The sequence below is a fragment of the Hyperoodon ampullatus genome (genome assembly GCF_949752795.1).
Source record: "Hyperoodon ampullatus genome assembly, chromosome: 9".
In the NCBI taxonomy this organism is placed as follows: Eukaryota; Metazoa; Chordata; class Mammalia; order Artiodactyla; family Ziphiidae; genus Hyperoodon; species Hyperoodon ampullatus.
The window spans coordinates 16,386,484-16,414,107 of record NC_136922.1 but is presented as its reverse complement, the minus strand read 5'-3'; the positions used below and the strand labels follow the sequence as shown (position 1 = coordinate 16,414,107).

At 36.9% G+C, this 27,624-nt stretch overlaps 1 protein-coding gene across 1 annotated transcript in view; it reads left to right on the top strand.

The window, feature by feature from the left end:
- Positions 1-27,309, top strand: part of PNPLA8 (patatin like domain 8, phospholipase A2) — a 137,858-nt gene extending 110,549 nt beyond the window's left edge. Inside the window, exons 7-10 of the mRNA XM_079711720.1 lie at positions 9,495-9,552; positions 11,649-11,843; positions 20,123-20,318; positions 26,237-27,309. Of these exons, the coding sequence (XP_079567846.1) occupies positions 9,495-9,552; positions 11,649-11,843; positions 20,123-20,318; positions 26,237-26,511 (724 nt within the window). The 3' untranslated portion in view covers positions 26,512-27,309. The remainder of the gene's footprint in view (positions 1-9,494; positions 9,553-11,648; positions 11,844-20,122; positions 20,319-26,236) is intronic.
- The last annotated feature ends 315 nt before the right edge of the window (positions 27,310-27,624 follow it).

Below are 27,624 nucleotides of genomic sequence, written 5' to 3'. Positions count from 1 at the left end.
GTAGTTATAATTTTCTATCTTTTCCCCTTTTTCAACTTTATGAAAATGTCTTGACAAATTTTTATAAGACTGCACTGTATTCTGCAGTGCCATATTTTCTTAACTGTTTATATTTGGGACATTTATGTTATTTCTGATTTTTTGTGATCCTGAACAATGCTATGGTAGGAAAATTTACATTTCTGCCCATACTTCAGAATGTATCAGTAGGTCAGTTTATAAGAAGCATAATTATTGGGTCAATGTTGATGGCTTTTAAAAATAATCATTATAGGGCTTCCCTGGTAGTGCAGTGGTTGAGAGTCCATCTGCTGATGTAGGGGACAGGGGTTCGTGCCCCGGTCCGGGAAGATCCCACATGCCGCGGAGTGGCTGGGCCTGTGAGCCATGGCTGCTGAGCCTGTGCTCCGCAATGGGAGAGGCCACAACAGTGAGAAGCCAGCGTACCGCAAAAAAAAAAAAAAAAAAAAAAAAAAAAATCATTATATAGGAAATAGAGAATATGTAAAGAAAACAGTGAAAATAGCTTATAATCCTACCAAGAACAAAAGCACTATTAACATGGTGATGTACATTTTTCTGGAATTTCTTGGAGATAAATAAGTATATGTGTATGTGAGGTTGTGAATGTGCATTTGTATTCATCCCCTTCACAAAATTAGGATGATAATGCACGTGTAGTTTTGTATCTTGCATTTTCACTTAGCATTTTATCGTGATCGGTTTCCTATATTGTTAAATATTTTTTGAGATAATTTTTTTTTAACTTTCTTTGGTTGCGTTGTCTTAGTTGCGGCAGGCAGGCTCCTTAGTTGCAGCTCTCTGGCTCCTTTACTCACGGCACGTGGGCTCCTTAGTTGCAGCAGGCAGGCTCCTTAGTTGTGGCATGCAAACTCTTAGTTGCAGCATGCATGTGGGATCTAGTTCCCTGACCAGGGATCAAACCTGGGCCCCCTGCGTTGGGAGCACGGAGTCTTAACCACTGCACCATGAGGGAAGTCCCTTGAGATGTGTTTTAATGGTTGTTCGCTATCCATTTTATGGATGTACTATTTTTTATTTAACAAATTCCCTAGTGGAAAAAGAGGATATTTCAGATATTTTTCCTGTTCAAAATAAAGTTTAGGTGGATATCTTACATCTCTACTTAAATCTCTGGTTATATATTTAAGGTAAACTTCTTGAGTGAAATTTTGGGTCAGAAAGTACACATGTTTTAAGAAATCATTTTTTAGATAGATAGATAGATAGATGTATATACCTGAATTGTCCTTCCACACAGTTGTCCCAGCTTACCCACCAACATCAGTTTGTGTTTCCATTTCATGAAATACTTATGAACACCAAACATTTTAATTTTTTGAACTTTGTCAGTTTGAGAGATTTTTAAACTGGTGTTTACAGTTTGCATCACTTTGGTTACTGATGAGTTTGAACATTTTTTGTTCTTTTATTTATTTCTTTTTTGTGTGTGAATTTCAAGAGCGTAATATTTGCTCATTTTCCTACCAGGGCATTGCTCACTATATTGTAAATGTATTAACCGTTTGTTGATATATTGAAAACATGCTTTTTAGGTAAAAACATTTTTTTAATGTGTAGGAGTTTGAAGTCTTCTTTTGTCAGATCTTTTCCTTTAATTTCGAACTTTGCTTTAATATTTAGAAAGTCTTTCCTACCTTGAAATCAGGTAAATCTTTATATTATTTTCTAGTCCAAAGGCTTAATTAAGTTTTTTTTTAGGTCATAATTAAGTCTCATGATTCTGTGGTTTGACTGGACATTTCTTCTGGTCTTGTCTAAACTCACTCATGGTTACTGGCAGCCAGCAGGCAGCTCAGCTGAGATGGCTGGGACAGCTGGTCTCTCTTGTCCTGGGCTTCATCCCATCATGGTGGTCTCAGAGTTCCAGTTAGGGCAAGCCTCAGTGCTTGAGGACTTACCAAGCCTCAGTTTAGTGGCATATTTGCTGATGTCCCATTGACCAAAGCCACTCAAACACAGGGTCTGTGTGGAAAGAGACTGTATACAAGGGTATGGAAATCAGCAAGTGTGATTCAGTGGGGCCTTGTTGTTATGCTTTACCATGCCCACTCCCTGGCCTTTTTTGTCATTTTTTTTCTTTCATTGTTTATTGAGAACATTTTAATATTTTTTCCTGTGATAATGATTTTGTGTTATTATAGGGATGCTATTTTTTTTGACGATTATAGTAACTTTATTCTTTTTTTTTTGAATTTTATTTTGTTTTTTTATACAGCAGGTTCTTATTAGTCATCCATTTTATACACATCAGTGAATACATGTCAATTCCAATCGCCCAATTCATCACACCACCACCACCACCACCCCGCCACTTTCCCCCCTTGGTGTCCATACGTTTGTTCTCTACATCTGTTGTCTCAATTTCTGCCCTGCAAACCAGTTCATCTGTACCATTTTTCTAGGTTCCACATATATGGGTTAATATACAATATTTGTTTTTCTCTTTCTGACTTACTTCACTCTGTATGACAGTCTCTACGTCCATCCATGTCTCTACAAATGACCAAACTTCATTCCTTTTTATGGCTGAGTAATACTCCTTTGTATATATATACCACATCTTCTTTATCCATTCGTCTGTCGATGGGCATTTAGGTTGCTTCCATGTGTCCTGGCTATTGTAAATAGTGCTGCAATGAACATTCGGGTGCATGTGCCTTTTTGAATTATGGTTTTCTCTGGGTTTTTGCCCAGTAGTGGGATTGCTGGATCATATGGTAATTCTATTTTTAGTTTTTCAAGGAACCTCTGTACTGTTCTCCATAGTGGCTGTATCAGTTTACATTCCCCAAAACAGTGCAAGAGGGTTCCCTTTTCTCCAGACCCTCTCCAGCATTTGCTTTTTGTAGATTTTCTGATGATGCCCATTCTTACTGGTGTGAGGTGATACCTCAATGTAGTTTTGATTTACATTTCTCTAATAATTAGTGATGTTGAGCAGCTTTTCGTATGCTTCTTGGGCATCTGTATGTCTTCTTTGGAGAAATGTCTGTTTAGGTCTTCTGCCCATTTTTGGATTGGGTTGTTTGTTTATTTGATATTGAGCTGCATGAGCTGTTTCTATATTTTAGAGATTAATCCTTTGTCCATTGATTTGTTCGCAAGTATTTTCTCCCATTCTGAGGGTTGTCTTTTCATTTTGTTTGTACTTTCCTTTGCTGTGCAAAAGCTTTGAAGTTTCATTAGGTGCCATTTATTTATTTTTGTTTTTATTTCCATTACTCTAGGAGGTGGATCATAAAAGATCTTGCTGTGACTTATGTCAGAGAGTGTTCTTCCTATGTTTTCCTCTAACAGTTTTATAGTGTCCAGTCTTACATTTAAGTCTCTAATCCATTTTGAGTTTATTTTTGTGTGTGGTGTTAGGGAGTGTTCTAATTTCATTCTTTTACATGTAGCGGTCCAGTTTTCCCAGCACCACTTATTGAAGAGACTGGCTTTTCTCCATTGTGTATCCTTGCCCCCTTTGTCACAGATTAGTTGACCATAAGTGCGTAGTTTTATCTGTGGGCTTTCTACCCTGTTCCATTGATCTATGTTTCTGTTTTTGTGCCAGTACCATATTGTCTTGATTACTGTAGCTTTGTAGTATAGTCTGAAGTCAGGGAGTCTGATTCCTCCAGCTCCATTTCTTTCCCTTAAGACTGCTTTGGCTATTCATGGTCTTTTGTGTCTCCATACAAATTTTAAGATTTTTTGACTTATTTCTGTAAAAAATGCCATTGGTAGTTTGATAGGGATTGCATTGGATCTGTAGATTGCTTTGGGTAGTATAGTCATTTTCACAATATTGATTCTTCCAATCCAAGAACATGCTATATCTCTCCATCTGTTGGTATCATCTTTAATTTGTTTCATCAGTGTCTTATAGTTTTGTGCATACAGGTCGTTTGTCTCCCTAGGTAGGTTTATTCCTAGGTATTTTATTCTTTTTTTTTGCAGTGGTAAATGGGAGTGTTTCCTCAATTTCTCTTTCAGATTTTTTATGATTAGTGTATAGGAATGCAAGAGATTTCTATGCATTAATTTTATATCCTGCATTCATTGATTAGCTCTGCTAGTTTTCTGGTGGCATCTTTCGGATTCTCTATGTATAGTAGCATGTCATCTGCAAAACAGTGACAGTTTTACTTCTTTTCCAATTTGTATTCCTTTTATTTCTTTTTCTTCTCTGATTGCCGTGGCTAGGACTTTCAAAACTGTGTTGAATAATAGTGGCGAGGGTGGACATCCGTGTCTTGTTCCTGATCTTAGAGGAAATGCTTTCAGTTTTTCACCATTGAGAATGATGTTTGCTGTGGGTTTGTTGTATATGGTCTTTATTTTGTTGAGGTACGTTCCCTCTGTGCCCATTTTCTGGAGAGTTTTTATCGTAAACGGGTGTAGAATTTTGTCAAAAGCTTTTTCTGCGTCTGTTGAGATGATCATGTGGTTTTTCTCCTTCAGTTTGTTAATACGGTGTATCACATTGATTGATTTGCGTATATTGAAGAATCCTTGCATCCCTGGGATGAATCCCACTTGTTCATGGTGTATGAGCCTTTTAATGTGTTGTTGGATTCTGTTTGCTAGTATTTTGTTGAGGATTTTTGCATCTATATTCATCAGTGATACTGGTCTGTAATTTCCAATTTTTGTAGTATCTTTGTCCGGTTTTGGTGTCAGGGTGATGGTGGCCTCAGAATGAGTTTGTTAGTGTTCCCTCCCCTTCAATTTTTGGCAAGAGTTTGAGAAGGATGGGTGTTAGCTCTTCTCTGAATGTTTGATAGAATTCACCTGTGAAGCCATCTGGTCCTAGACTTTTGTTTGTTGGAAAATTTTTAATCACAGTTTCAATTTCATTACTTGTGATTGGTCTGTTCATATTTTCTGTTTCTTCCTGATTCAGTCTTGGGAGGTTATACCTTTCTAAGAATTTGTCCATTTCCTCCAGGTTGTCCATTTTATTGGCATAACGTTGCTTGTAGAAGTCTCTTAGGATGCTTTGTATTTCTGCGGTGTCTTTTGTAACTTCCCCTTTTCATTTTTCATTTTATTGATTTGAGTCCTCTCCCTCTTTTTCTTGATGAATATGGCTAATGGTTTATCAATTTTGTTTATCTTCTCAAAGAACCAGCTTTTAGTTTTATTGATCTTTGCTATTGTTTTCTTTGTTTCTATTTCATTTATTTCTGCTCTGATCTTTATGATTTCTCTTCTTCTACTAACTTTGGGTTTTGTTTGTTCTTCTTTCTCTAGTTCCTTTAGTTGTAAGGTTAGATTGTTTATTTGAGATTTTGCTTGTTTCTTGAGGTAGGCTTGTATTGCTATAACTTCCCTCTTAGAACTGCTTTTGCTGCATCCCATAGGTTTTGGATTGTCATGTTTTTGTTGTACTTTGCCTCTAGGTATTTTTTTATTTTTTCAGTGATCTCTTGGCTATTTTGTAACGTATTGTTTAGCCTCCATGTGTTTGTGGTTTTTACTATTTTTCCCCTCTAATTGATTTCTAATCTCATAGTGTTGTGGTCAGAAAAGATGCTTGATATGATTTCAGTTTTCTTACATTTACTGAGGCTTGATTTGTGACCCAAGATGTGATCTGTCCTGGAGACTCTTCCATGTGCACTTGAGAAGAAAGTGTAAAGTGCTGTTTTTGGATGTAATGGCCTATAAATATCAATTAAATGTATCTGGTCTATTGTGTCATTTAAAGCTTGTGCTTCCTTATTAATTTTCTGTTGGGATGATCTGTACATTGGTGTAAGTAGGGTGTTAAAGTCCCCCACTATTATTGTGTTGCTGTCAATTTCCTCTTTTATAGCTGTTAGCAGTTGCCTTATGTATTGAAGTGCTCCTGTGTTGGCTGCATATATATTTATAATTGTTATATCTTCTTCTTGGATTGATCCCTTGATCATTATGTAGTGTCCTTCCTTGTCTCTTTTAACATTCTTTATTTTAAAGTCTATTTTATCTAATATGAGTATTGCTACTCCAGTTTCTTTTGATTTTCATTTGCATGGAATATCTTTTTCTATCCCCTCACTTTCAGTCTGTATGTGTCCCTAGGTCTGAAGTGGGTCGCTTGTAGACAGCATATATAGAGTCTTGTTTTTGTATCCATTCAGCGAGCCTGTGTCTTTTGGTTGGAGCATTTAATGCATTCACGTTTAAGGTAATTATCGATATGTATGTTCCTATTACCATTTTATTAATTGCTTTGGGTTTGTTTTTGTAGATCCTTTTCTTCTCTTGTGTTTCCCACTTAGAGAAGTTCCTTTAGCATTTGTTGTAGAGCTGGTTTGGTGGTGCTGAATTCTCTTACCCTTTTGCTTGTCTGTAAAGCTTTTGATTTCTGAACTGAATCTGAATGAGACCCTTGCGGGGTAGAGTAATGTTGGTTTTAGGTTCTTCCCTTTCATCACTTGAAATATGTCATGCCACTCCCTTCTGGCTTGTAGAGTTTCTGCTGAGAAATCAGCTGTTAACCTTATGGGAGTTCCCTTGTGTGTTCTTTGTCGTTTTTGCCTTGCTGCTTTTAGTAATTTTTCTTTGTCTTTAGTTTTTACCAATTTGATTACTGTGTGTTTCGGTGTGTTTCTCCTTGAGTTTATCCTGTATTGGACTGTCTGTGCTTCCTGGACTTGGGTGGCTATTTCCTTTCCTATGTTATGGAAGTTGTCGACTATAATCTCTTCAGATATTTTCTTGGGTCCTTTCTCTCTTCTCCTTCTGGGACCCTTATAATGCAAATGTTGGTGAGTTTAATGTTGTCCCAGAGGTCTCCTAGGCTGCCTTCATTTCTTTTCATTCTTTTTCTTTTTTCTGTTCTGCAGCAGTAAATTCCACCATTCTGCCTTCCAGGTCACTTATCCGTTCTTCTGCCTCAGTTATTCTGCTATTGATTCCTTCTAGTGTAGTTTTCATTTCAGTTATTGTATTGTTCATCTCTGTTTGTTTGTTCTTTAATTCTTCTAGGTCTTTGTTAAACATTTCTTGCATCTTCTCGATCTTTGCCTCCATTCTTTTTCCAAGGTCCTGGATCATCTTCACTATCATTATTCTGAATTCTTTTTCTGGGAGGTTGCCTATCTGCACTTCATTTAGTTGTTTTTCTGGGGTTTTATCTTGTTCCTTCATCTGGTACATAGCCCTCTGGCTTTTCATCTTGTCTATCTTTCTGTGAATGTGGTGTTTGTTCCACAGGCTGCAAGATTGTAGTTCTTCTTGCTTACACTGTCTGCTCTCTGGTGGATGAGGCTATCTAAGAGGCTTGTACCTGTTTCGTGATGGGAGGGACTGATGGTGGGTAGAGCTGGCTGTTGCTCTGGTGGGCAGAGTTCAGTAAAACTGTAGTCTGCTTGGCTTCTGATGGGTGGGGCTGGGTTTCCTCCCTGTTGGTTGTTTGGCCTGGGGCGACCCAACACTGGAGCCTACCCGGGCTCTTTGGTGGGGCTAATGGCGAACTCTGGGAGGGCTCACTCCAAGGAGTACTTCCCAGAACTTCTGTTGCCATTGTCTTTGTCCTCACAGTGAGACACAGCGACCCCTCGCCTCTGTATGAGACCCTCCAACACTAGCAGGGAAGTCTGGTTCAGACTCCTGTGGGGTCACTGCTCCTTCTCCTGGGTCCCGATGCACACACTACTTTGTGTGTGCCCTCCAAGAGTGGAGTCTCTGTTTCCCCCAGTCCTGTCGAAGTCCTGCAGTCAAATCCCGCTAGGCTTCAAAGTCTGATTCTCTAGGAATTCCTCCTCCCGTTGCCGGACCCCCAGGTTGGGAAGCCTGACGTGGGGCTCAGAACCTTCACTCCAGTGGGTGGGCTTCTTTGGTATAAGTGTTCTCCAGTCTGTGAGTCACCCACCCAGCAGTTATGGGATTTGATTTTACTGTGATTGCGCCCCTCCTACCATCTCATTGTGGCTTCCCCTTTGTCTTTGGATGTGGGGTATCTCTTTTGGTGAGTTCCACCGTCTTCCTGACGATGATTGTTCAGCAGTTACTTGTGATTCCAGTGCTCTCGCAAGAGGGAGTAAGGATGCTGTTTTTAATTATAGCATCAGTAGAATCTGGGAATGTTGAGAATTCTTTTTTTTTTTATTTTGACATCTCTCTAAAGTGACCAATTAATGTTTCAGATTTTCTCTTCAAATTTATATTCATAACAATTCACTAAAGCATTTTAGCTTCTTATAAAATCAAGGTTTAAACAAAAAATAAATGTGAACTTTGCTTAAAGTGTGAAAGCAGCATGCTCCTAGTATCTCTGTCCCAATTTTACAGCAAGATTTCTATGAAAAGATAAAGTGAAAAGACCCTTAGGAGAATAAAATTGCATTGATCTTCATGCCGAGGAAACACACAGATCAGGTTGGGAAAGATAAAGATCTTGTTTGTTTTAGAAAGCATTTTACATTGTATTTATAAAAGATAATAATGGCTAGATTACTACCTAATTTGTAAATACGTGAAATTCACTAATATTCTAGTTGTGAAACATGAGTGTCACTTGAAAAAATGTCATTAGAAAAATGTTTTTCCTTCCTGAGGCAGGTTTGTCAAAAAACATAGTCTTTGTATTCAGTACAGGGGGAAAATACATAATTTTTAAGTCTGGAAAAAGTCTGCACTGAAATAAAATTACCTTATAATGGAGTTGTGAAAATTGCTACCCACAGACAATTTCTGTTATGTTGCAGTAATTCAAATGTCAACTCAGATGATTTAAAAAGCATTTTTGGGGGGTGGCATAGGCTCTATATTGCTAAAACAGGTTTGAAGTCTGAGTGTCCTGATCTGGTTTTTAGACTGTTCTGCAACTAGTCTGCCATACTTCTGCAGGCTTATCTCAGCACAGCTCCTTTATCCCGTCAGGAGGACCCTGAAAATATCCAAGTTGTTCTGCCTCTGTGCCTTTATCTGGATATGTCCTGGCTTTTTTTTTTTTTTTGCGGTACGCGGTCCTCTCACTGTTCTGGCCTCTCCCGTTGCGGAGCACAGGCTCCGGACGCGCAGGCTCAGCGGCCATGGCTCACGGACCCAGCCACTCCGCGGCATGTGGGGTCTTCCCGGACCGGGGCACGAACCCGTGTCCCCTGCATCGGCAGGCGGACTCTCAACCACTGCGCCACCAGGGAAGCCCTGTCCTGGCTTTTAATGTGTTTTCTTGCCATCGTTGGTGTCCTTCTTAAGCTACAGCTCCGTGCATCTTTTCCAGATACTGCAGCCTGTATTGATTGCCCCCCCCTCAGAATTGTAGATACTTGCAGTTTGAATCAGAGGTTAATGGATAACTATTGTTTTATGTACATTAGTTGTATTATAAGCTTCCTAGAGGAGATTCTTATACTACTTTTATGTCCTGCATGGTTTTGACAAGCCATGAGCCAACAGTATTGCACAGTGTATGTTCCCTGATGTTGGGAAATAAAATTTTAATATACTTTAATTCTTCTCCTTTAATAAAGGGATAGAATGGGATCTTCACTAATGATTGAAACAGCAAGAAACCCCATGTGTCCTAAGGTAAGTTAGAGTCTCTTAAGTATAACACGTAATTGGAATTGAAGGTCAGGTGAACGGATTTATTATGAAGGCCCTTGTTAGGAGCCTCTTTTAGTAGATTATGTTGATTCGTTATATATTGGCTCATTCTGTGAAGGTACAGAATGTGATCATTGGACCTTTTCTATATCAAGTAAAAGTATAACAAAAGTTTAAGAACATGAAAGACTGGGACTAAAGATAAAGAATTATTTTATTATAGTGTTAATGACATCTAGGTATTTAAGGAAAATTGTGGCATTTCCTCCCAGAGTTTTTTAAAGAAACTTTATGTGCCTCTTAGATAAATATTAAATTAATATACAAATGGAATCCCAGTTTTTTAAATGTTAATGTCACTAGAATAAGTCTCAGTTCGGCTTCGCCTTTTATTTACTTTGTTTGAAACCCAGTGATCTGAGTATTGCTTGAGTTTTGTGTTCTTTAATAAAATTCATTATCTGATTAAGGAATAAGGGTTTATATACGCAGAAATCCCATGCAGGTTGTGTTTATTCTTGCATGACAAGCTGTAACCATAAAAAATCAAATACAGCTCCCTCTATTGCTCTTTCACTCTTGCTTGCACATATTTTTATTCATTCTTTAGATATTAATTATGTTACCCCATGTGCCAGCATAATGCTAGGGACTTTGGATACGTTAGTGAGTAAACGCAGACATGGAGTTTACGGTCCAGTAGGGCAAAGTAAGCATTAGTCAAATGATCACACAAATGAGATACAGTTTTCCCAAAATAAGTGCTATGGAGCACAAAAACAGTTCTCTGAAAGCATATATTTACAGAGACGTGAGGGAGGCTGCTCTAAGGAAATGGGCTTTGCGGTCTCAGTGTGAAGGCTGATGAGTGTTCCTGGCAAAGAGAACAGTGTGTACAGAAGGAGCCATGGAGAAATGCAGGCCCTGAAAGAGTTCTTGAAGGCTGGAGCCTAGGGATCCTAGGGCAGCGTGTGCAGTGAGGCTGGAGGGGTAGCTCCATCAGACCACACGAGGCCATGATAATGAAATGCACTAGCTCATTGGAGAGGACCCTAAGATGCACACTACACCTCTTGTTTATTCTCTTGTATCTTCACAGGGCTTCCTGTTTATTTGTTCTTAAATTGTGAGAATTGCCAACTTAAAAAAAAAAAAGAATAGAGTGGGTGTGGGGGAACTGCAGCCATCTCAAAAAATAATTCACTCGTGATAAATGAGGCAGCCATTGACACGTTTCTTAATCGAGCCTGCCTGTATACTAGTTAATGGCAAGACCCTCTGGATGTTAGTGTATGGCCAGCTCTTATCCACAGTGGCCTAGAGACACACTTGGGTCACTCACACGAACTTGGAATGTGACTTTTGGTTTATAGAATAGCAAAACACACAGGCTCCTGACAGGGCTTGGCATGGAGCCCTAACAAGTTAGCCCTCACCATTACCTTTCAGCCTCTTAAGTTTATATTACAGATCATTAGGATACATCACATTTTACATAAATTCAACTGACACTGAGAAAATCTGAGACCCTGGGTGATAAACATTGGTTTTTCAATAAAAAATTGTCCAGCTTCCGCTTATTAACTACAATCAAAGCCTTGAGAGTTTGTTTAGTGTCAGAGTTTCAGTTACTAAAGTCATAATGCTTTCAAAGAGCACAGAAACAATGACTAATTTATAAATGATATGAAAATAGTGTATTTATTCATCTTTAAGTAGTTTTTATTCATTGCTACTAATGCAGTATCAATTATTCTATAAAGGTCTGCAAATTTATGCTTTCTTCCATGTCTTTTTAAATAACTAATCAAATCATGTAGTCAAAAAATATCTTTTACTATTGTTCTCTTATAATGCATTTCTCAAAATTGTCTCAGCCCTTGTATCTATTTTCCTGTAAAGAAATACCTATTTAAAAGGATCTGCTTCCCTTTGATTAATATTATAGTTATGTTATACATTTATCTTGATGGGTGGAGTTGTAGATTGTTTGTTCATGCTACTAAATAATATTTAATTTTGACAGTTCCCAAATATTGCTGCTTACAATGCGTATTGTTCACTTTTTAATTTACTAGGTAGCTGCAGTAAGTACCATAGTGAACAGAGGGATAACGCCAAAAGCCTTTGTGTTCAGAAACTATGGACATTTTCCTGGAGTCAACTCTCACTATTTGGGAGGCTGTCAGTATAAACTGTGGCAGGCCATTAGAGCTTCATCTGCTGCTCCCGGCTACTTTGCAGAGTATGTGTTGGGAAATGATCTTCATCAGGTAAGTTGACTAATGTGGTTTATCTTCTAAAACTTTACATAATTAAAAGGAATCAGCGCTTATTAAATGTCAACTGAATTTACAGAGGGATCAACCAAGGAGATTTTCCTCGTGTCTCCATGGCAAAAGATGTGCATGCAGTACAAGATAGTTTTACTTCTTTGTTTTTTTTTAATTAACAAGCCTTCTGGCTTGAGAGCATATTTTAGGAAAGATTTGTTTGTATCTTCTGTAATGTGATTCATGGCCAGTTATGATAATTTTAATTTGATAGGAAAATGAAGTAGTATGTATGCTTGGCTTTCCAAATGTAATACAAATTAAAAGTGAAACACAGTCCCTGAAAATGCAGAATGCAGTCTGTTTGACAGTTTTGGTGGACGTAGTTGGAAGGAGATGATGTAATAAAATAATAATAGTAAACACTCATTAGGTTAGCTAGGTGCCAGACACCTATGTAGTCTTTTGTGTGCATTTCCTCATATAATCCTCACTGTTTATGAGGCACATAGCGTGATTTCCATTTTACAGATGAGAAATTGGAGTCTTAAGAAAAGCTAAGTAACTGGACTAGGGTTGCAGCTGTTAAGTGACAGAGTTAGGATGCTATCTATAATTACACTAGTTTAAAATTTAAGGCTAAACGATCTGTTAAGTTGAACATTATTTCTCTGATGTTGAATGATGCATACTTTTTCTGACATAGACTCATTTATTTATCATAAATTTTTCCCCGTCAAGTTTTTCCACTATTTTTGGAAATCTGAACTCATAACTTATACTAAATGATAAAAGTCAACAGAGCTTTTGAGCTGATACTTCCAAAATACATGTTTTTAACATGTGCTTAATTTTTTATATGCTATCCCACTGCAGTCTCCTTTTATGGAGTCAATAACCTTAACTCGCCTCTCCACTCACTGGTATTCACTTGGTATTCAGATATATGTTGAGAAGAAAACATATTTTGCCAAGGATTTTTAGATGTTCAAAAGCTCACAGATCTGCTGTATAAACTACATATCAACTATATAATTTTAATTTACATGTGTCAATGTTATAATAACTAAAACGTGGTTATCAATTTTATTTTCTCCTATAATTTTATGTAACAGCTTAGATATATTTTTAAATGTAATCCCATTTTCAGCTCTCCCATTTTCTTTCTGTCTTACCAGAAGTAATGTCATAATCTTTGTAGTTAGGAGATGAAAATGGGTTCCTTTCATCTTTGGAGTCAGTGCAGACTATTTCCCACTTGGTCAGATCAGTCATTGCAGAGTTATGTAAGGCACTTCCCCTTCTCGCCTTTCTCTGCTTTATCCCACCCCCTCAGGGCAGAAAGTGCTAGCTGTAGAGTTTCTTTCTGACATGGATTTCAGGACTTACTGGTCAAAATTAAAATTTTATTTTAATATGTATCTTGCTGTTTGTAACAACAATTTCTCCATATTCCATAGTATTTTCACCATGTCATAAATGGAGAAATAACAATGTATTTGGGAATATAATAGTTCAGGTTTGTAACTTACGACTTTAAGATGGTTGTCATGCTACAGAATTGCAGTTACGCCAAATACTAGGTGAAAGTCTCAATTAAGTTACTGCATTTCAGGACCATATGTTCCCAGACTCCCAAAGAAGTTATCTCATTTGCTCTTTATTCTTTATCTAAGAGGAAGTAGTTCTGAGGTTTAATTCAGTCCTGTAGAATACAAATAACAAACCAGAGTAATTCAGTGGTTCTTTTTCCATTTCAGATAAGCTAATGATATTCCTTTCCATGCATAGCAATTTTTATTTTGATGACTGTAATCTTTGAACTTAGGCTGATCTACAGATTAAAATAACTTCTTATATAAATTTTATTTAAAGCATATAACTACACACGGAAATATACTCAGTATTTTGTAATAACCTATAAGGGAAGAGAATCTGAAGGATAATATATATATATATATAAAACTGAATGGCTGTGCTGTATACCTGAAACTAACATGATATTGTAAATGAACTGTACTTCAATTTAAAAAAATTAAAAAGTGTGGACTTCCCTGGTGGTCCAGTGGTTAAGACTCCATGCTTCCACTGCAGTGGGTGCAGGTTCGACCCCTGGTCAGGGAACTAAGATTCCACATGTTGTGTGGTACAGCCAAAAGTAAAAATAAAATAAGTAAAAAATTTAAAAATAATGCATGTTACCACATATACAGAGAATATATGTTCATGCAAATCAGTGACTTGATTCCAGAAAGACTGGCACATCTAACTTAAGAATATTCAGAAGGAAGCTGGAGTCTAAGCAAACCTTATTTAAGCAAATATTTTTCTTATTGCATATCCTTTTCAGGATACTTGAGGAAGAGGGATATTTTTCTCCTCTAAAGACACCATGAAAGGTTGATGAGAGTATTCTAAGATGTGAATGATCTTAATTGCTTAAACAAAGGAAACATCCAAGCAAAGTTCCTTTCCAACCCTTCAAAAGTTGCCAAGGAGTTTAAAACTAAAATACGCTACTTATTACAATCCTCTTATCCTTAGTTCTTAGAATAATTATATTCAGTATTTCCAGTCTCATTTTTAAAATCCTTTTTAACTGTCATGCCTGACATACGTTTTAATGTAAGTTCATATCCTTTTTCAGGTAAAGTATAAATTATACATTTATCAGGTAAAGTATAAATTATACATTTATATTCTATTTGAACAGTTATTGAAAGCACTGCTGTAAGTAATTAAGAGGTATGAGTCAGTAGATGGGTAGATTTCATTTGTCTTTGTAAAGAGAAGAGTGTTATTACAGTATTAAAAGGCTTATTAGATGTCCTAGGAAGTTATAAAGTAGGAAGAATTCTTTTTGAGTAGCTTCCAATGTATTATTTCTCTACCCCTATCCAAGTAGCATCATATTTATCAAATAATAGTTTTTACACAACATTATCCCTTCTCTCTTTTTAACAACTTTATTGAAGTAAAATTGATAAAAACTACACATATTTGATATATACAATCTGATGAGTTTGGTCATATGCATATCCCTTCTCTCTTATCTTTTTCCGTCTCTGCCTCCAAAATTAAATCATTTATTCACTGTCTTTGGAGAAAGATCCTGAGAAATTAGCTTGCGCTGAAGGTTTTGATGGCAGATTCTAATATATTATTTCTTTTAGACTTTATTTATATTTTAAAAGGTTACATTCAGAACTCAGCATACATTAACATAAAATGAATTTTGATATTTCATATAAACTTTCCGGATAAAGAGTGGTTTTAGCAGAAACAGCCTGCCTAGCATTTTCTGTGCTAAATTATGCCTGTGCCAGGCCACAATTAATAATTTTCATTATAACTGGACAAAAATGTAGTGAGTGCTTACTCAGTGCCAGGCCCTATGTTAACCATAAAAAATATAAAGGTTTTTAATAATTGCTAGCATATTGTTTGTGTTTCCTGGATCCTACCCTCAAGTAGCTCAGACCAGGAGAATATAAACAGAGTTACAGAATGAGATGATAAATTCAATAATAAAAATATGTACAGGGTTAAGAAGTAGTGTAAAAGGTGTGATTTATTTTGTCAGGATGGGCTCTACAAAGAAGTCTTCTTCTGAGTTTATGTATAAAGAACGAACAGTTGATGAGGATAGAAATAGGATGGGGAGGGGAGCATGGGGAGTCATTGCTTAATGGTTGCAGATTCTGTTTGTGGTGATAAAAACGTTTTGGAAATAGGTATTGGTGATAATTGTAAAACATTCTGAATGTTATTAATGCCACTGACTTGTAACCTTAAAAGAGGTTAAAAGGACCAGTTTTATATTATATATACTTTATCATAATAAAAAACAAAATTTTTTAAAAACCCTATAGGGAGTTCCCTGGTGGTTTAGTGGTTAAGATTTGACGCTTTCATTACCATGGCCCAGGTTCAATCCCTGGTTGGGGAACTGAGATCCTGCAAGCTGCGCAGTGTGGCCAAAAAAAAAAGTTTCTTAAAAAACAAAATAAAAATATTAAACCCTAAAAAATAAGATGAGATGATCAAGAGGCATTCGTGTTGCCCAGTGGTTATTTTCTGGTATAAATTATGATTTGAAATGATTAAATATACATTAAAAGCAATAAAAAGTATCTAAATATTAGGCTATTAAGTACATGCATGATGTACTGCAGTTAAAACACAATCGTGTGTGTACTTCTAAAAGATAAGTATCAATTTATTTAATAAGTTTATTTTTCGAGTCTATTTTACCTCAGCATCTAGCATGAGCAGTGGCTGACAAACACCAAGTACACAATAACTAACTGTGAGTATGAATACTGTAATGAATGGAAAGGCTTCAGGAGATCCCATAGACATAACGTTAGCCTGACGACTTGCTGACAGCAGAGGCGTCTGACGAGAGTAGGCTAACTGTAAACAGAGCTTAAGGAATGGTGTGCCTCACCACTGGACTAAAGTGAGTGCCAAAAATGTTAACTTCTGCACTTTTTTTGATGGAAAGCAAGTAAAGTTTAAGGAACAGGAATTTAATTTGAAGCATGGCTATTAAAACTATTGAAAACTTGGCAACTTTTGATGTGGGATTAATTTTACTATTATCAATTCTTGGTAAACCTTGTTTGCCCCTTCTTTTCTCCCCTTTTTGTCTTCTCTAATCCTTCTTTATAGCTTTTATAATAATGAAGAAGTGTTTCATGTAAAATACCCAGATGAGAGAAAAACAAATACCGTGTGTTAACATATATATATATATATATATATATATATATATATGGAATCTAAAAAAAAGGGGGGGTTTCTGAAGAACCTAGAAGCAGGACAGGAATAATGACGCAGACGTAGAGAATGGACTTGAGGACATGGGGAGGGGAAGGGTAAGCTGGGACGAAGTGAGAGAGTGGCATGGACATATATACACTACCAAGTGTAAAATAGATAGCTAGTGGGAAGCAGCCCTATAGCACAGGGAGATCAGCTTGGTGCTTTGTGACCACCTAGAGGGGTGGGATAAGGAGGGTGGGAGGGAGGGAGACACAAGAGGGAAGGGATATGGGGATGTATGTATATGTATAGCTGATTCACTTTGTTAAACAGCAGGAACTAACACGCCATTGTAAAGCAGTTATACTCCAATGAAGATGTTAAAAATAAATAAATAAAATAATAGAAAATAAAATACCCAGATGATTAGAAGTTACATAGTGTATAACTATAGAGTTTAAGATAAAAATAATATGATAAAAGAAATAGCTTTTTTGCTAAATTAGAAATGAAATATGGGATGGGTGTCATTCATATTAATTGAGAACAAAGGAAATAGTTGAAAGGATTAAATTAAAATTTGTACTTGGGAAAGCCTTTAGGAAATAACTTATTACTATCCACATTTAATGAGTCCAAGTAGATTTTTGCAGTTGAATAATACAAATGCCTAGCCAATTCATGATTTTCAACAGATATATAAGTAGCTAAATTTAAAAATAGTTCCCTTCAACTGCTGAATGGATAAACGAACTGTGATACATCCAAATAATGAAATATTCCTCAGCAGTAAAAAAGGAATTAATTACTGACATGTACAATGACACGGATGGATCTCACAAGCATTATTCTAGGTGAAAGAACCCAGACCCCAAAACCACATACTGCATGGTTCCATTTATTTTGATAACAAGAGCTAATGTGTGATCTTGGAGAGTAGATAAAAGAATATTTTTTGAATATAAGATTGAGAACTGAGACTTCCCTGGTGGCGCAGTGGTTGGGAGTCCGCCTGCCAATGCAGGGGACACGGGTTCGCGCCCCGGTCCGGGAAGATCGCACATGCCGGGGAACGGCTAGGCCCGTGAACCATGGCCGCTGAGCCTGTGCGTCCAGAGCCTGTGCTCCGCAACGGGAGAGGCCACAGCAGTGAGAGGCCCGCGTACCGCAAAAAAAAAAAAAAAAAAAAAAAAAAAAAGATTGAGAACTGAGAGTCCAAGGTGTTACAAAGATGTGAAGTCACACAGGGTAGTAAAAAGAATTTCCACCCCTTTCTGCATGGGGTCGATAGAAAAATCTATGAGCCAGGTGCTGACTTAATTAGTTGACTGGGGAGGTTGCGAGGTGACAACAATGATGAGGAAGTGGTGGCTTGGCTGAATAGCAGAGCCTTTAAAGAGCATGAATTTCCCAAGTGGATTAGGACTAATAATGGTCTGGAAGGGATGCTAAAACAAGTAAGACATCATCCCTCCTCCTAGCCACTGAGATATGAAAGAATCAACACCTCCTGGGAAATGGTGTCGGGGAAGAGCCACATTTCTGCTAAGTCAAAGAAGAAGAGAGCACTTTCAGGAGTAGGTGAGATTACGTTGGGAGTTCTGACAGTTCCACAGAGCACAGTGGAAGGGTTTAGGATGCGGGGAAGGAAGATTGGTCTGTGTCGGTGGCCAGGAAGCTCAGAGAATTAAATGCCATTACAGTAACAAGGCACGCGGAGTTTCAAATGACCTGTGAATTTAGTTCCTACTTGTTCTTTGGGGCAAGTGGGTGATCGGTTCCAGCAGATATAGTCTCAGTTCATCTGCTGTCAAACTCAGCACACACAAGGATAGTGGCCCCCAAAACTCTAGTCACTACATGCTTTTTGGCCTCTTTGAATGACTATAATAAAGGTGCTGCCTTCATTTAAAATATGTACTGCATCACTGCATGACAATTTAAGGTTGTATTTCTCTTCCCATTCTTGCGGAAAGCATGTTTTTTCAAAATTCTTTTTTTAATGTACTGGTACAGAATTCAGCATTGTCTTATCTTCCAGTAGAAATGGATTGTTTTCTACTAAGTATGTTAGGATTATTTCAGTTAGGTTCTTGCGGGAATAATGACTCTTGGACCATGTTTTGAAGAATAAGTGGGAGCTGAGCAAAGAAGGGGGCTGGGGAAGGAGAATTTTGAGTTGACAGCATGTGCAGAGCCCTGAAGGCAAGAGAATGTGACTCCTCCTGAAAACTGCAAGTAATTCATGGATGGCCAGACCGTAGGATTACAAGATGTTGAATTTCGAGTAGCTTCAAAATACAAATCTAGAATTAGTAGGTACAGGTTAACAGGGAGGGAGATTTGGGCTTATTAGAAGGAATAATTTCTAACAGTTTATAGCTTTTCAAAACTGAATGGATATACTAATACCAAGTGAGGTTTATCCCAGGAATGTGAGACTAGTTAATATACTTTTTTTTTTGAAATTTTTTTTTGATTGAAGTATAGTTGACTTACAATGTCTTGTTAGTTTCAGGTATACAGCAAAGTGATTCAGTTGTACATTTTTATGTACATCTATTCTTTCTCAGATTCTTTCCCATGTCGGTTATTACACAATACTGCGTACAGTTCCCTGTGCTATGCAGTACGTTCCTGTTGTTTATCTATTTTATATATAGTGGTGTGTATATGTTCATTCCAACCTCCCAATTTGTTCCTCCCCCTCCCCTTTCCTTGTTTTTTGGTCACTGTAAGTTTGTTTTCTGTGTCTGTGGGTCTATTTCTGTTTTGTAAATAAGTTCATTTGTATCTTTTTTTTTTTAAGATTCCACATATAAGCAGTATCATACGATATCTGTCTTTGGTTACATACTTCTATTCCGCTACATTCTTACCGCACTCTGTCAGCATATTTTACCCTTCTTCCCTTGTGGAGTCTTTGACATCAATGCTTATTTTGAAGCATTGATAAACGCTTAGAACTATAAAGTGGCCTGCTTTGTTTAGGTTATATCTGCAGTAAGTGCATTTGATACTTTGAAATTGTATTGTTAATACAATTTCAACTTAAATGAATAAATTTGGTTAGATTAGACTTGTGAAAGAACTGGTCTTGTTTGGTAGAACCACAATTCTTTTGTTAGATTTTATACAGAATCTATAGTAACCACTAAACAAGGGTAAAAATCTTTAAAAACTAATTCAGTTCATTTCAGTAGTTTTGAGCAAAATATACAGAGCAATCCAAGAAGAAGTTCAGAGAATTTTGTAACAGGAAAGGAAAGTTTAGTAAAGCCAGTGAGGCCAGTGAGTTTTCACATGACTTCTTTTGCAGCTGTAGTATATAAAATAAATTCACTTGAAAGGAATCTCTTGTTTTTAAATAATTTGGTCAGTTTATTACGTAGTTCATCTTTCCTGGTGAGTAAATTTCAAACTGTTGAAAATATAATTTGTTTTCATATTTGTAAAAGAGAATTTCACTTTGAAGAGTTCTGTCCTGTATTTGCTTGACTTATGTTTTGCAGGATGGAGGTTTGCTCCTGAATAACCCTTCAGCGTTAGCAATACACGAGTGTAAATGTCTTTGGCCAGACGTCCCATTAGAGTGCATAGTGTCCTTGGGCACTGGACGTTACGAGAGTGACGTGAGAAACACCGCGACACACACAAGCCTGAAAACCAAACTGTCTAACGTTATCAACAGTGCTACAGACACAGAAGGTTAGTCTGTTTATTTGCTGCCTTAACGTACTTCTAGAATTCAGTTTTTGATAGAATATGCTGATGCTCACTGCAAAGAGTATGTTGTTATGTCTCTGTTGTAGGCTTAGGAAGCACATGGGAGCAGGTGTTTGTCGTTTCTCTTTCTCTTCACTCATTTCTTCCCAGTAACCCTGCAGTAGTGACTTCTCCATGTGGGAGCTAGAGCTACCTTGGCCTCCTTACAGCTGGAGAAGTAGCTGAAGCAGGAATAGCACAGAGGCTTGGTTGGAGACTCTTAAGAAACAGGGAAAAGGAAAGGTGTCAGGTTGGTTCAGATAAACACATGGTAACAGGGAGAGAATCAGAGTACTTACGGAATTCGATTATTTAGTAATGTGGCGGCAAACTGGAATAAGTCCTTACTTCCACTCTGGCTGCCTCTATAATCTAGTCTTCATATAAAGGCCCAAGTGGTCCTTTTAAAATGTAAATTAAATCATATCTTTACCCGGCTCAAAACCATCTAGGCTTCCCATCACACTTAGAACAAAATCCAAAAGCCTCATTCACTGAAATTCACCAGGCCCTGGAAGGACCTGGCCTTTGAATGCATGTCTTCCCTCTCTCTCAAGACGTGTCTCCTGTATAAAATGTGTCGAACTACACTATAACTCTTGCTGTTTCTCAAACTTGCTAAGAAGGCTCCTGCCTCAGGGAATTGCTGTCTTCTCTTTGTAAGGCCTTCCCCCAGATACATGCTTGATTCCCACCCTCACTTCATTCAGGTCTCTGTTCAGGTATCACTTCCCCAGAGAGCCCTTTTCTGATCACTTTCTAAACCCCTCACCATCTCACTCACTCTAACCCCTTATCCTGCTTCTTTCTTTCTTTCTTTTTTTTCCTTCTTAGAGCATTTATCTCATTATGGATGTATTGGTTTAGCCAAAAAGTTCATTCGGTTTTCCAGTAAGGCGGTACGACAAACCCGAACAAACTTTTTGGCCACCCCAATATATTACATATTTGCTTTTTAATTGCTGATGATCTCTATATCCCACCAGAATGTAAGCAGGAACTTATCCTGTTAACTGTGTTGACTGCAATGCCTGGCACATAGTAGGCAGTCAGTACTTGTTGACTTTCTAGTTTGGGCCTTGAGGTCTAGATCTCCTTATTTTACTATATTATTTTTCAGTCCTATGTGAAGTCTGTTATTAAATTTGTAAAAGGAATTGTTCCCAGTTAACAGCCCCTTGCTTCTGAATCTCATTCTTTCTATATTATCATGTTACTGACTGAGTCATTAGCCTACATGAGGCTTTTAAACTCCCCACTAAGGATGTTTATCTATTAAATGATAACCCAAGAAAAGGTGACATTCTGGATTTTTCACTATCTGAAATTTTGTTGTCAAATCAATAAAATATTCTTACCGTAAGCAGTCTTCTTAGAAAAAAATAGCTTTGATCACCCAGTCTCATAATACTTACATGTATACCTTGTGCAAACCATGTGATGGGCTCGTTTGAAATTTTCAAGAAATATGAAATGCTGCCTTCATTCACTTAACGCTTTAGTTAATGAAGAATTAATAAGAGTGAAACATATGTAATTGCTGATACTAGATGGTTATCGATGTATAGAAACAGCAGTTTCATTTGGTTCAATCTAATATATTATCAATTGCCAAATAAATGGTGAATAGATGTAGACGATTAAGCCTATTAGAAAACTAAACTAGATTGCTGTAGACAATTTATTTACAAGAAGCAAATTAGACTTGATATGGGTCTTAAAAGATAGTTAGGGTTTGGACATTTTAAAAGAGGGTTCAGACTTCAACTTCTGGCCATGATGGAATAATAGGAGCCATATAGTTCCTCCTACCTTAAATCATTAGAAAACTGTACAGAGCAATGGTTTTCAGACATTAGATGACAGGTGGCAAGGTCACTGATCCCTGAGAGAAGGAGAATAAATGAAGTAATCACATGATTGCCCAACTTGCTACCTGGAAGTGTTTCTAGGTGATAGCATGAGGAGTGGGGAACTCAAGCAGGACAGTCCCAGGCTCTCAGAAAACAGAGTTTGGGATTCAAAGAGGCCAAGGAAACTAGAATTTGTGGGCAAAATACTACAGAGAAGGCAGCTTCATGGAGAGAGTGCTCCAGAGCTTTGCAGAGGAGTCCCCTTGAGTACTGATCTGTGTTGTGTGCAAGCATGTGAGGAAACTACCCAAGGCAGATTACCCCAGAAAGGATTAAATAGAACAACGCTTGGGGCTCACACGGGACCAGGCAGCTCAGATTTCCATCACCTAAATTAGAAAGACCTTGTAATATGTGGGATGTGCAGTAGAGTCCTCAGAAGGGCATTGTCTCAGTAGTGACATCAGATTAGTTCTAGACTGAAGGCTGCTCTGGATCCACCCTAACACAGCTTCAAAGCAATTCTCAAAAAGGTCAAATTGAGTTCCAGTTAACAGCATCCACTGTTAGAATAAAAGCCAGCAATATTTAAAGGAATGCAACAGATTCCAGCACACAAAAATGTAAGATTCACAATGTTTGGCATGCAATTAAAAAATTACCAGGCATACAAAGAAGCATGAAAAGATACATTTAACCAGGAGAAAATCCAGTCAATGAGAACAGACCTAGATATGAAACATATGAGAGAATTGGCAGACAGAGGATGTTATAATAGCTATTCTAAGTATACTCCACGTTCAGTGAGATAGAGGAAGATTTGAACATGATGAGGAGAGATATGGATGATATAGAAAGGACCCAAATCAAATCTATAGAAGTGAAAAATGTAATGTCTGAAATGAAAAATACAGTTGATAAGATTAACAGCAATTCTGTACAAAAACATGGAGAAAATAGAAGAAGAATAAATACTTACCAGCTCATTTCCTAAAGCCAGCATTACCCTGACACCTAAACCTGGCAAAAACATTATTAAAAAACATTAAAATACCAGTCAATATTCCCTATTAATATGTATGCAGAAGTCCTTAAAATATACTAATAAATTGAATTCAGCAATATATAAAAAGGAGAATACAGCATAATCCAATAGGGTATATCTCAGGAATATGAGTTTGGCTTAACGTTCAAAAAAATCAATATAATTCACTGTATGAACAGACAAAACAAGGAAACATTTATGATAATCTCAATAGATGCAGAAAAGGCATTTAGTAAAGTTCACCAACTATTCATGATAAAAACTTTCAGCAGATTAGGAACAGGAGGGAACTTCCTCAGTCTGATACAGGGCCTCTATGGAAAACCTAGAGGTGGCATCATGTTTAGTGGTGAAAGACTGAATCCTTTGTACTTAAGATGAGGAACAGAGTAAGATGTTTCTCCTCACTTCCAGCTGATGTTGTACTGGAGATCCTTTTCTGTGCAGTAAGGCAATAAAAGGAAATAAAAGGCATATAGATCAGAAATGAAAAGTAAATATTTACAGACAACACAGTTGTCTATGCTGACAATCCTAAGTAATCTATAAAAAAGCTACTAGAGGGCTTCCCTGGTGGCGCAGTGGTTGAGAGTCTGCCTGCTGATGCAGGGGACATGGGTTCGTGCCCCAGTCCGGGAAGATCCCACATGCTGCGGAGCGGCTGGGCCCATGAGCCATGGCCGCTGAGCCTGCGTGTCCGGAGCCTGTGCTCTGCAGTGGGAGAGGCCACAACAGTGAGAGACCCGCGTACCACACACACACACATACAAAAAGCTGCTAGAACTAAGTGAGTTTAGCAAAGTTGAAGAATATAAGGTCAATAAAAATCAATTGTATTTCTGCATACTCGCAATGAACAATTAGAAATTGAAGTTAAATGTATACAAAGATAGATATTATTTGTAATAGCATCAAAATATTAAATACTTAAGAAACTATTTAACAAATTATACGCAAGATCTGAACAGTAGAAACTACAAAACACTATGGAGAGAAGTTAAAGAAGGCCCAAATAAATCGATGTATCAATACCATGCTAATGAATTGAAAATCTCAGTATTGTTATGGTGGCAGACCACAAATTGATCTGTGGACTTCATGCAACTGCTATATAAATGAAAACGGACTTTTTCTGGGGTAGAGATTAAGAAGATGACTATAAATTTTATATGAATATGGGAAGGACCTAGAATAACCAAAACAATTTTGAAAAAAAAAAAAAAATTGGAGGACTTAGACCCTCTGATTTCAAGACTATAAAACTACAGTAAGCAAGGGTGGTATTTGCATAAAGACAGACAGAAGATCAGTGGTACCTAATAGTACAGAAATTGATCCAGACATGTATGCTCAAAAGATTTTTGACAAAGGTAATTCAATGAGGAAGGGATAATCTTTTCAACAAATGGTACTGGGACAATTAGATAACTGTATTTTAAAAATTGAACCTTGACCCTTCACATCATACACAGAACCTAACTTGAAATGGGTCACAGACCTAAATACAAGAGTTAAAACTGCAAATCCTCTAGAATACCCTGGAGAAAATCTTAATGACCTTGGGTTAAGTAAAGAGTCTTTGATAAGACACAATAAACATGGACATAAAAGGAAAAACAGATAAATTAGACTTCATCAAGTTATAATTTTGTTCTTCAAAAGACACTTTTAATAAAATGAAAAGACAAACTATAGACTGAAATAAAATATTAGTAAAATATGTGTTTGATCCATCATCAGAACCAAATGTATAATCAGATGCAATATATATAGAAAATGCTTACATTGTATAATATAAGGAATATACAGAGATGAAAACAAAAATTCAGTGGGAAAAAAATTGGCCGAGATATTTGAACAGACGCTTCACTGAAGAAGATGTACAGATGACTAATAAGTACATGAAAGGCTTTTCAACATTATTGGTCCTTAGAGAAATGAAAATTAAAACCACAAGATCCCAGTACACATCCTCTAGAATGATTAAAATTAAGACCGAGAGTCTTGGAAAAGATGTGGAACAGTGGGAGCTAAGATATCCTAGTGGTTGGCATGCAGAATAGTGCAACCATTTGGAAAACAGTATTGTGGTTCTTAATAAGATAAATAAACTTTTACCATATGAATGAGAAATTTCATCCCTGAGTATTTACCCAGGAGAAATGGAACCATATATCTACAAAATTATTTAGGATTATTTCTAATAGCTAAAAACAGAAGGGAACCAGACCGGAGAGAACAAATTGTGTTATATCCGTACAGTGGATTACTACTCAGCAATAAAAAGGAAGGAACTATTGATCCATCCTGCAACATGTATTTCAGAAGCATTTTGCTGGGTAAGAGAAGCTAACCAGACCCAGAGGCACTGTATATATTTATGATTCTGTTTATATGAAATTCTAGAAAAAGCAAAGGGTAGGGGAGGACCAACCATAAAAAAGCATGAAGAAGCTTTTGGGATGACAGAAAATGTTCTGTGTCATGATTGTCGCGGTGGTAACACAGTGTATACGTTTGTCAAAACCCGTCAATTTAGACACTTAAAATCGGCGAATCTTATTGTATGTAAATTATACCTCAATAAAGATGATCTCAAGAAATTAAAAAACATGTACTCCAATAAAAATTAATTATAAAAAAAGAAATTAAAAAACAAAAAAGGAAGGTTGGAAAGGCATTTCAGCAGTGGCTAACAGTATGACCGAAAACAGAGAAGAGAGTCCTGGAGCAGGGATCCTAATGTATCAGAATTATATGGCGTATTTTGGGAGATGAATTTCATTTCATAGTTATATTCAATATTATGGATTCTTTACTCCTGCTGTTATTTAGCTGGAGTGTGGAAGAAAGCAAGGCTTTGTAATTTGCCTAAAATTGGATAATTGTAAATAACATAAAATTAGATCATTGCAGAATAAGTCGATTTTTTAATTCACCCTATCCTCTTTTTGTTTTAACAGAAGTCCATGTAATGCTTGATGGTCTGTTACCTCCTGACACCTATTTTAGATTTAATCCTGTTATTTGTGAAAACATACCTCTAGATGAAAGTCGAAATGAAAAGCTGGATCAGCTGCAGTTGGAGGGGTTGAAGTACATAGAAAGAAATGAAGAAAAAATGAAAAAACTTGCAAAAATATTAAGTCAAGAAAAAACAACTCTGCAGAAAATTAATGATTGGATAAAACTAAAAACTGACATGTATGAAGGCCTTCCGTTCTTTTCAAAATTGTGATGAGTGTGTGCATATATAGCCTCCTAACTGAATGCCTGTTCAGAAGATCCACAGAATTCAATAAGGAATTGTGGGGTTCAGCGTGACTACCTTTGAAATGCTTCGAATTCTGGGGAATCCTGAAAAGACAATGTTCGGACCAGCTTGTACAGTACAGAGAGCGTGTGCGTGGTTACAGAATTCATCTGGGAATTAGGTTTTTATGATGTTAATAATTAACCACACGTTAGGAATCTTACTGTGCCAGTTGGTTTTAGTACATATTGGTGTTGTATTGTTTGATGTTTGAAAATTTATTAATATATGTGCCAAACAAGGACTGAAAGCTGTCATATTATACTTGGTATTTTTACTTCAATCACCATAATCATGTTAAATTTATTTGATCATTGATTTTCTTCCATGTGGAAAAGCTAATTTCTTCTTAAAATAATTCATCTCTTTAAACAACACATAGGTTTTCACTAGCTACATTCTGCATTCCAAATGTTGCCTTCTACTATTGTCATATCATCTAAACAGATACAGGAAAAATGGGATTCTCTCTATCAGAGGACTTTTACATTTGAAATATGAAAGAGCCAGATACAGTTTTCTATTCCACATGTGTTTATTTCAACATTGTTTGGTTCTGAAAGATAGGTGAAGTTCCAGTCAACCACTTTTTCCCCCTGAAATTTCAAGATAATGCTGTATGTTAACTTTTCTAGCTCTAGCTTAGCATTCACTGTTATGAAAGTAATTACTGGAATTTACTGAGAAAATGCCCCATCATTAACAAAAATAAACCATTGAAATAATCTATGTTAAAAGGCTAATGTCATTTTTAAATTATTATTCATAATGTAGCCCTTTGTCTCTTTGTAGCATTTGAATATACCTGTCAACAGTATGCTTTAAAAAATGTCAGGCTTGTTTTACCTTAACTCCTTTAATCATCTGGACTTCACAGAGGTTAATAACATGTACACCAACCCGAATCATTGTTTATGCTAATCAGATTCATCTTTGTTGTGTTATCTATCTGCCATGTAAATCTTTCACCATGTTTAGATTTGTGAAGAGAAATGAAAAAAGGTGAGTGTCCTTTGCTTTGTACATGTAAAGTAGAGC